The sequence below is a fragment of the Gracilinanus agilis genome, chromosome 3, assembly GCF_016433145.1.
Source record: "Gracilinanus agilis isolate LMUSP501 chromosome 3, AgileGrace, whole genome shotgun sequence".
NCBI lineage: Eukaryota > Metazoa > Chordata > Mammalia > Didelphimorphia > Didelphidae > Gracilinanus > Gracilinanus agilis.
Window position 1 is genome coordinate 90,406,298 of NC_058132.1, and position 10,976 is coordinate 90,417,273.

General features: G+C 38.6%; 1 protein-coding gene across 1 annotated transcript; it reads left to right on the plus strand.

Moving 5' to 3' along the window:
- The first annotated feature begins 7,708 nt into the window (after window positions 1-7,708).
- On the plus strand, window positions 7,709-10,266 carry LOC123238751 (olfactory receptor 51G2-like). The gene has a single exon (XM_044665956.1). The coding sequence runs from the start codon at window positions 7,709-7,711 to the stop codon at window positions 8,816-8,818; it is 1,110 nt and encodes a 369-aa protein (XP_044521891.1). The 3' UTR covers window positions 8,819-10,266.
- Window positions 10,267-10,976: the final 710 nt, after the last annotated feature.

A 10,976-nucleotide genomic window follows, 5' to 3' on the forward strand; every position in this document is an offset into this window, starting at 1 on the left:
TAGAATTTTTATACATGTGTATTTATGTTGTCTTTTCCATTAGACTGTAAACTCCTTGAAAGCAAGTACAGTTTTTGTGGCTTTTTGAATCCCCAGTGATTTGGCATAGTACTAGAAACATAGTAGACACTTAATAAATATATACTGATTTATTGAGATAATCTTGGAGGAAAAGTAATAAACTTAAGGGCAATCAGGAAACATGACTTGAAGGTGAAATTATAGCTTAGACTTGAAGGGTGCTAAGGACACCTAGAAGTTCATGGTTGAGGAGGGAGACAATTCCAAGCCAATGAAAAAGTCTGATGATGAAATGTTCTATGTGAAGAGTGGCAGGGAGGACAGTTTCACTGGATCACAGAAGGGTGTAAGGTGTAAGGAGACTAGAAAGGTAGGAAGGCATCAGGTGATAAAGGACGTTAAAAGAAATAGGATTTTATATTCTATTCACTAAGTCACAGGATACCAGAAAAATTTATTTATTTGTTATTATATAATTTATTTGCACTTCAGACTTGCTTTAGGAGGATCAGTTTAACAGTTTATTGGTAAATGGACTGGAATAAAGAGGGACTTGAGGCAAAAGACGAACCAGAGAGCTGTGGCAATAGTCAGGATATGAAGTGATAAGAGCCTGCACCAGAGTGGTGGTGGTGTCAGAGGAGAGAAAGAGGAGATATATGAGAAAAAATATGAGATGTGCATTTTAGAAGGTGACAAAGAATTAGTTCTGATGAATAAAGCAGATTGTTTGGATAGGTAAAAGAACAGTAGGGAGCAGTGACAAAAAAAAACATAGAAAAGAGTATCAACGAGTAGAAATAAATATTGTCTAAGGCTAGAGAGAAATCAAGAAAGATAAGAAATTCAGATATAGCCATCAGATTTGGGAATTTGGAAAAAGTCGTTTCAATAGAATGATGAAGATGGAAGCCACATTATAGAAATTTAAGAAGAGAGTGAGATAAAAGTAAGTGAAGGAACATGTTTTAGATTGCCTCAATAGTTGAGGAACAAGAGGGAGGAAAAATACAGGATGAGTGTGAGCATATATGGATTGGTCAAGTAAGGTTTTTCTTAAGATGGGGAGACATGTATATTTTTAGACAATATGGAAGACCACTAAGAGACAAAGAGAGATTGACTTCATAAAAAAGTGGGAATGGTAGAGGAAGCTTTACTCTGGAAAAGATGAGGTGGAATAGGTCACTTGTGCACATAGAGAACTTTGAAACTTGTCAAGGAGAAGGCTCACCTCTTTATTTCAGAAAGGGATGAAAGGGCAGACATTGGGAATGATATGAGCTCTACATTTGAGTGTTATGAGATGAAGAAGAGAGTAGAAAATGGAGCCTTAAGTGAAATTAGAGGAAAATTTCTCAATTGAGAAGGCAATAGAACCCAGAAGAGGTTTGAAAAGGAAAGAAATTAGGAAGGTGTAGAATTGCTTATTTTAGTGAACTCCCAGTTGAGATTAGACAAGATAAATCTGTAATGAATCCAGTCAATACATTTTCATGATTTTCTCCTCATCTGTTCAGCAGTACATGAATAGGAGTGAAGACAGAAAATGATGGGAATAATTCGAGGCTGAGGTTTGGTCGGGTAAACAGAGGTAAAAGGACTAGAGGACAAAAAATTTGAAAGAACAGTGTAGAGTTAAACTGATTCATGAATGGTAGCAGATTTGAGCTAATACAGAGTTGAGGTACAATCTAATCCCCATTCCACCACAGCTCTGTATTATAGCCCCAAACTCCTGCAGATCCCTAGCTATCTCAGAGGGTAATCTGTTCCTGTAATGGTCCACCTGGACAGACCTATTCAACTTATGTCCTTTCTGTTTCTCTCTTTTTCCTTCTTTTCTTTGCATTCTTTCTTTTCTCCCTTCTTCCCTCTCCTTCCCTCACTTCCTCTTTTCTTTTCCTTCAGATAAGAAGATAAGATAAGTAAGATAAGAAACCAAGGCAAAGGCAAAGTTAAGTGATTTGCCCAGGGTCATACAGAAAGGCCAGATATGAAATCATGAAGATGAGTCTTCCAATTCCAAATCCAGTGCTATATCCACTGTAGAACCTAGTTCCCCCCACCCAAAAAATGTGTCCCAATCAGAATCAAATGAAATGGGTATATTTATGTATGAAATGTAATAGATAATAAGGATTGTGCATGAAATTTAAGCTCTATTATAATAAACAACTTTCTTTTTCTGTAAAAAAAACATTAAGGGGGCAGCTGGGTAGCTCAGTGGATTGAGAGTCAGGTCTAGAGATGGGAGGTCTTGAGTTCAAATATGGCCTCAGACACTTCCCACCTGTGTGACCCTGGGCAAGTCACTTGACCCCCATTGCCCACCCTTACCACTCTTCCACCTATGAGACAATACACAGTATTGACTCCAAGACGAAAGTTAAGGGTTTATATTTAAAAAACAAAAACAAAAACACTAAGTATATAATTTTCAAGACTTGCAGTTCTATTTTTCTTTCTAGCTTCTTTTCTCTTCTGTATGTTTAAACAATGCTTCAACGACCTTCTTTCCTTCTTTTCTTCTTTTTTCATTTGCTATTAAAGGAATAAGTTGGTAGTTATATTTTCTAGCTAATAAAATTAGTTTTTTACTACATTGTGGCTCCTGTTGCCATGGTAACACAAGTTCTCACATATTTTATGATTTCCAGAATAGCTTTCCTTTTTTTGGTTATTAGGTGAGATATATGTATACATCCATTCCCCTCTCTGACCCATTGATTCTTCCCTTTTGACAAAAATTTTTAAAAAATAAGTAAAAAACATTTTAAAAGATCAGTCAACACATTGATAGCATTTGACAGTAGAAGCAACATTCAACACCCCTGGTCCTTCACATCTGCAATAACAGGAACTCTTCTCTGAGGCCAAACTTGGTTATTAAAATAACATAGTATTCTATTTATTTTCTTTTTTCTTCCTTCTATAAAGCTGTAAGACTTATTTGTGTATATAAATATATGCAAATATATGCATTTGTATGCCATATGTATACACACACACACACACACACACACATATATATATATATACTTTATCCCCTCTATTTAATCAAGACATTTTTTGTAGTTCTAAAGGAAAAGCTAGACTTCAGCTTCTCTAACTGGTGCCATAGCCAAGTTCTTCACTGAGCTAAATAAAATATGAAAAATCAATGTTGCTTCCATGCCCCTAGATTGAAAAGGAAAAAAAATAAGGTAACAGAACGGGGGGGGGGGCACAAGATTGATTTAGATGTAGTACAAACATCCTAGAAACAAGAGCAAAGAACATCAGTGGAAAGAGAATTTTTCATAGCCCTTCAGAATATTCTTGTCTAGACTACCCATAACCCTTTGCAATTATAGAGACTACATACTCTTCAGGGAGAGATTTAAACACAGCAAACTTGCCTTTCCAAATAATGTTATTCTTTGAGAAAAGAGTTCTCTTTGGAGAAGCAGAGTGACAAAGTCTCAAAGCTGAAAGGGACTGAAGACAACATCCAAATAGACCCCAAGAACCCCTTTTACTACCTCCCTAATAAATGTTCTTGCAACATGAAATCAAAGACTACCAGTAATGGGGAATACACTGTCTTACAAGATGGGGGAAGATCACAAAGATTTGTTCTGTGTCCAGAAAGACTTCCCTGAGGAGAGGACCTCTTGGGAGCTTTTGTAGTTGAGAGAGCCCAGAGGACTTTGTCTCCAGTTGTGCCGGCCCTGTGGGGTCATGAGAGCCAAACAGGTACTTATTTCTGTGAGGGAACATTTCCCCAGTGAAACAGTGTCTCTGGGGAGGAAGGACAGTAAAAATCCAGGCCTGAATCTTAGCCATGTTTATATTGGCTGAGGGATCTCAGAGCACCAGGTTAGGCCTTAGTTCTCACTGTGACTCAGATAGGCTGCTAGGAAGGCCAGCCCCCATCCACAGCAGGGGTGCAGCTAACCCAGAACAGATATGGGGAGAAGGGAAGGCAGGAAGGAGAATTCTCATGTACAGAGAGTCCGAAGGCCTCTTAATTGCAAAAGAAAATATTTCTACATGATATATATTCAGAGCAAGGCCACCCTAAAAGGGCATAGCCTGATAGAGTAAAAATAGTGAGCCTAGATTTGAGAGAGACTTGAATTTAAATCTCCCATTTAATTACTATGTGACTCTAGGCAAGGTTTTTAACTTCTCTAAGGCTCATTTTCTCCATTGATAAAAATGGGATTATATGTATGTATATACATACATATATATGTGTTATATATAAAGTTATTGTGAAAAAATTCATTATACAATGCCCTCACATCTGTCTTCTGGAAACAGAGGATGATCATCATAATTTAATGAGAAACACTTGTGAAGAGATGCCATTTATCCCCCTAACTCCCTTACTTGCAATTGACCATCTTCCTTTTTCTGGGATTAAACAAATGCCATGCCCTTCAAAGGGCACTGAAAGCTGTGGCATACTTTTGGAGATGATTTTTCCTTACTCCCACATGCTCTTAAGATTCATTATTTCCTTCCTTGCCATATAGGGGAATAGACACACACACATTTCATGTCTAACTGTATGGTCGATTAACAACGAGCAACTCGGGTTTTTTCTTAGTCTTCATCATTAATTCCTGACATATTTGAAACGGATGACCACCTTCTCCTGCTAGATTCTGCCTCCCCTCTGGGCTCTTAGGGTGCTACTCTAAGTTTTCTTTTTAATCATAATTCCATTTCAACTTCTCTGAATAGATCATTATTCATATCCTGCTCCTTAACTGTGTACTCTAGAAATCTGTCCTTTTGTAGTCTGTTACTAAACATTTACATAGTCCCCACTATGTGACAGCTACTGTTCTAAGTGCTGGAGATACAAGGAGAAGCAAAAGGATGTCCTTGTTCTCAAAGATCTTACAATCTAAAAAGGAAATAATATATGATGTACGTACAAGCTATATAAAAGATAAATTGGAAATAATCAATAGAATGAAAGCCCTCGAATTAAAGGTAAATAGAAAAGGCATATATACATGTATTTGCACACACACACATATATATGTGTATATATATATACACATGTAGTATTTCTGACCAGCAATTTTTGCATGAAATCTTAGATTCATTCAAAACTTGAGTCATTTAGTGTTTCTTATTGCACCTTTCAAAGCTGGCCACTTGGGCAGAAAAATAAATCTTTATGACTACAAGCTCTTCCTTGTCTGAACCTCTGATCTGGGGCCTGGATTAGATTGCCCATGGAGGACAAATTTATTAACTACATATACTTGCTGGTTAATGGTAAAGTGATAGCCTATAAATCTGTAAGCTTAAAAAAGGATGGTCCGGAGCTGGTGTGAGCTGCTATAGCTACTGTAGCACTTCATGTATCACCTGAAATAACCATCAAGTATATGCCAGTTTGAGTCACCTAAATCTTAAAAATAATCTAGAATGATGATAGCTAGCTTTGCATAGTGTTTTAAGGTTTGCAAAGCACATTACAAATATTATCTCATTTAATCTTGAAAAACACCTGAGAAGAAAGTACCATTATTAAATTCGTTTTATATTTGAGAAAGCTGAAGCAGGAATAGTTTATTTATTTTTTTGTTAAAATTTTTTTTAATTTTTACTTTGAATATTTTCCCATATTTACATGTTTCATGTTCTTTCCCTCTCCCCAAACCCCTCTAACCACCTTAGCTGATGCACAATTCCACTGGGTTTTACATGTATCATTGATCAAGACCTAATTCCATATTATCGATAGTTGGACTAGAGTTATCATTTAGTGTCTTCATCCCCAATAATATCCCCAACAGCCCATGTGTTCAAGCAGTTGTTTTTCCTCTCTGTTTCTTCTCCCACAGTTCTTCCTCTGAATGTGGCTAGTTTTCTTTCTCATAAGTCCCTCTGCCTTGCTCTGGATTCTTGTATTGCTGCTAGTAGAGAAGTTCATTATATTCGATTATACCACAGTATATCAGTCTCTGTGTACAATGTTCTTATGGCTCTGCTTCTTTCACTCTGCATCAGTTCCTGGAGGTCTTTCCAGTTCACATGGAATTCCTCCAGTTCTTTATTCCTTTGAGCACAATAGTATTCCATCACCAACAGATACCACAATTTGTTTAGCCATTCCCCAATTGAAGGGCATTCTCTCATTTTCCATTTTTTTTTTTGCCACCACAAAGAACACAGCTATAAATATTTTTGTACAAGTCTTTTTCCTTATTATCTCTTTGGGGTATAAACCAAGCAGTGCTATGGCTGGATCAAAAGGCAGATAGTTGAAGCAGGAATAGTTTAAATGCCTACCTAAGATCACAAAGCTAGTAAGTGCCTCAAATTTGAACTCAAATCTTACCGGAATTTAGGTCCAGTCCTCTACACATCAAGCCATCTCAATCTAAAAATGTCAGTGTCAATCTATACCATTCACAAAGAGCAAAAATCCCACCTAATCTTTTTCTTTGAGACTCCTTCCTTAGCTTTAAACAAAAACAAAAAGTCTTTCAACCTTATTGCCATTTTCTTGCCTTTTTTGACATAAAATATGTTGGCTGTCTGAGTAAATCATTTACAGACTGTAAAGAAACTCTTCCAGACAGAAAAGGAAGAAGTCCTTAAAACTAACCACCAGAACAGGTTCCTGGATGTTTTACCAGATTTTGCTACTAAATCCCACATCAGAATTCATAGATGTTTGCCATTCTCTTCCTAATTCCTTATTTTTAACAGTCTTAACAAACCTTATTGGCAAACCATTTTCTGATTTATCCAGGATAGTGAAGTGGAACCTAAATAGAAGATGGGGAGAGATTCAGGGAACTATGGAGAGGAAATGTGGCATATTATAGAGACTACTGGTTACAAAATTTGAAGACCAAGTTGAAATCCCACCTCTGAAAATTACTCTGAAACACTAAATTAAGAGCCTCACAGATTAGACAGAGTAGAGACAAGAATGAAAAGAGATATGCTGCCTCTCAGAGGGATCATTCTCATGCTCAAGAAGAAATATAAAAATTGTCAACAATGCTATGGAAGAAACTCTTATTTAATTATGGTTTGAACTAGCCTATCAACTCCTTAAGAGCAGGGACTATCTTTTGACTTCTTTGAATCCCTATCACCACAGCGTCTGGCATATATTAGGTGTTTAATAAATGTTTATTGACTGAATGACAAATAGTGTCCAGATGCCCCAATTCTATATGAATAAGCAACCGAGTTGAGCTAATGCTGCTTCTCTTTTCTCTAGGTGTCATCCTTTTCCAGTAGAGCATATGAAGAGCATATAAAGAAAACTTCCTGACTATCTTGCCACCCAGGTGTTACCTCTGCACTGCATACCTCTTCACTGGCCTAACTTTCAAATTTGACTTTGATATCAATACAGCACCTGGATCAACCAGCACTACCTGGATCAACCCTGGTGTCAGAAGCTAGAAGGTTTTCTATAGTTAAACACTAGATAGATGGACATGGCTTAGTTTTACATTTGAATACTCCTCAACTGGTCACCAGACTGACAACTGTATGTAGAATTTATCCTAAGATCCTTTACTACCAGGTCCTAGAAAGATATTCCTTTCTACACCCAGAGGTACATATACACACAAAACACACGCATAGCTGGCTTAAACTTTGGACCTTTCTCACCTACTCTGCATGGAGTACTGCCATCCCCAGCCACTAGGTCATGACATCCAACCACACAACATCCCAATTGCCAGCCTTTCTCCTGCTTGGGATACCCTGGAGAGAAGATATCCACAAGTGGCTCTCTATTCCCTTCTTCTTCCTCTACCTTGCAGCTGCTCTAGGCAATGGTGCCATACTGGTGGCAGTGGCCCGGAATCCATCACTCCGTGAACCCATGCATTGTTTCCTCTCCATGCTTGCTGTCACTGACCTGGCATTATCAGGCACCACACTACCTACCACATTAGGCTTGTTGTGGTTTGGCATCAGCCAGGTGGCCTTTGATGTTTGCTTGACCCAAATGTTTTTCATCCATGTTGCCTCAGTGGCAGAGTCATCAGTGCTCCTTGCCATGGCAGTAGACCGATGGGCTGCCATTGCCTGTCCACTGCGGTATTCTGCTCTCTTAACTCACCGAGTGGTTGCAAAGGTAGGACTGGCTGTGTTGGTCCGTTCAGCTCTCACTTTGCTACCCCTGCCATTCTTGCTACTCAGGTTGACTTATAATGAACAACGGAGGCTTACCCACTCTTTCTGCTTCCATCCAGATATCATGAAGCTGGCACGTAATGAAACTGAAGTCAATGTTCACTATGGTCTCTTTGTTATCTTGTCTACAGCTGGTATTGACTCAGTCCTCATTATTCTCTCCTATATGCCTATAGCAAAAGTAATTCTGGGCTTAGGGTCATGGGAAGAAAGAGTGCGAGCTGCAAGGACCTGTGTGAGTCATGTGGCGGCTGTCCTAGTGTTTTTTGTGCCCATGATTGGACTTTCAGTCATGCATCGTTTTGGGAGTCATGGTCCACTGCCACTGGCCTTGGTAGCCTACACCTACCTCCTGGTGCCACCTGCTCTCAACCCTGTCATCTATAGTATCAAGTTTCAGTGCATCTGGAAGACTCTGCTCAGGCTCTGCTTCTACCAGCCTGGAGCCCCAAGGTGGGCAGCATCTCCACCTCCCACCCACACTGGACATAAATCTCTCTCAATTACATGCTCCCAGAGATACTCTGTTCAGATAATGCAAATGGAGTCCTCACAATTGGAGAATTCCCAGTCTGATGAAGGAGGAATCGGACTAGTCTTTGGGGATGATCAAGTATGATGAAGGCATATGTGACATAGAATGAAGATTAACAAATAAGAAAAAAAAATGCAATCAATTCCAACTCTAAAGAAAGTGGTCCCAAGCTATCAAACCAAATCCTGGGGGATTTGGTAGATGATAATAAAAGATGGAATGAGTGGAGTACCTAGAGTTAGATTTGCTCAATAGGGCTGGAATGGTTTGCTGCAGTAGATAAGTTTAAAAACAAAAATGACTGGAGTATAGTAGTAAGCAGTAAGTAGTAAGAATGCCAGATTTGGAAACAGAAGTAGTGGCTTTTTTTATTTACTGGCATTTTTAAGATTATTTGTAATCACTTTACCTCTTAGGCCTCCAGTTTCTTCATCTGTTAAGTGGGAATTAATTAAATCTATTCTGTACATTTTTAAAGGCTACTCCAAAAAACAAGTAAGATAACATATGTGAAAACACTGAAAACTGTAGAGCTCTAGGAAAACATGAGAAATTATAGAAACAGAGCCTTGAAGGGAAGACCAGTTGTTTGCCTATGATTTCTCTTTCTGCATCAGGATTCCTGATGGAAAATCCCTGGATGCTGCTAATCCCTATGGCTTACCCACAAGCATTAAGAAGTTCAATGTTTCTGACCCATTAGTCCATCAGTTTACTGGTTCAAAGTTTTAATAAGTCCAAATTTCAAAGCTCTATTATATTCTGAGACCTATCTACACTTCAGCCTCTGCCACCATTGCCTCTACATGTAGCCTCTGCCCTCCTTCCACTTACCTGAGCTATCATAAGAATTTACAGGATTTATTACAGCAGAAAACTCCCATAAAATAATATCGAACACACAAGAAATTACAGTCTAAATGTTATCTGGCCTGTGATATCACAACCTGGCATGAAACCTTCAAGTTCTAAGCTATCACCAGTAGAATTTAAATCCCCTGAAGGCAAAGGATACATTGGTTTGTCTTATCTACAGAACAATGATAATGGAGAGCTGAGAAGAAAGCCATTGTGGCCCAGGATGATGGACACACTGGTGAGAAAGTTGCCCTCCAGCTTTTGATTCCAGTCTCATCCTGTTCTGCTCAGTATGGGAAGAAGAGACAGAGGGAGAGATCTGGACTTCTTTCTCCTTAGTCTGTTAGCCAAGAGTAGCCTTTGCTTCCATTTTGCTGTTGTTGTCATTGTTAGTTTGCTTTTTTAACTTCCTGATTGTACTCCTTTGTACTCACCTCTTTTCATGAGTTCAAAAAGAGAAAAGTTGGAAAACTGCCTAAATCCTTCTCTGGTATGATTCATGATGATAATAGAGTGGGATTGGGGTGGAGGTTTTTGCCCTGTTAAAGAGATGTGAGCTACTGTTCCTTTGTAGCACAACTTGAGGAGTAGAGAGGTGGATACAAGGCATTCATTTGGATTCTCATAAGTAGAAGAGTATATTGTATTTATCCCATTAAACCATATGGTCTAGACTGGGTTTTGTGGACTTCCAAGATAATCCATAAATAGATTTCATGGGAATAATGAATTTCTCCTCCCCCAATTTTTTTTAAACTCTTACCTTCTGTCTTGGAGTCAATACTGAGTATTGGCTCCAAGGCAGAAGAGTGGTAAGGGTAGGCAATGGGGGTCAAGTGACATGCCCAGGGTCACACAGCTGGGAAGTGTCTGAGGCCAGATTTGAACCTAGGACCTCCCGTCTCTAGGCCTGGCTCTCTATCCACTGAGCTACCCAGCTGCCCCCTTCCCCCAATTTTTTTTGAAAACTGTATTTTAAAATAATTAGTTTCTTTTGTCACCTTGTGTATTTTATTTCAGTAATTTAGAATATTATTTTGAGAAAAGGTCTCTAGGTTTCATTAGATTCTCTAAGGAGCCTATGACACAAACATGGTAAAGAACTCCTATCTAAGACTAACATAAGCTCTGAAAGGAAATATTAAACCTCAGACAGAAAGAAAGGTAGAAAATAGGCCTGCATATTCCTCAAAGAACTACTCTTAGTTGGAAGGATTTCTAGCATCCAAGCCTAGTTCCCCATCAGACCTCTCCAGTAAGGTAATACTTGTATTACTATTAACTGGGACCATTATTCATTCTACTTGTGAGAGTTCAGGAACATGTTATCCATAGACTTCTTTACTCTTATATTTGGGAAGTCCTTACGTACCTTACGCAAATT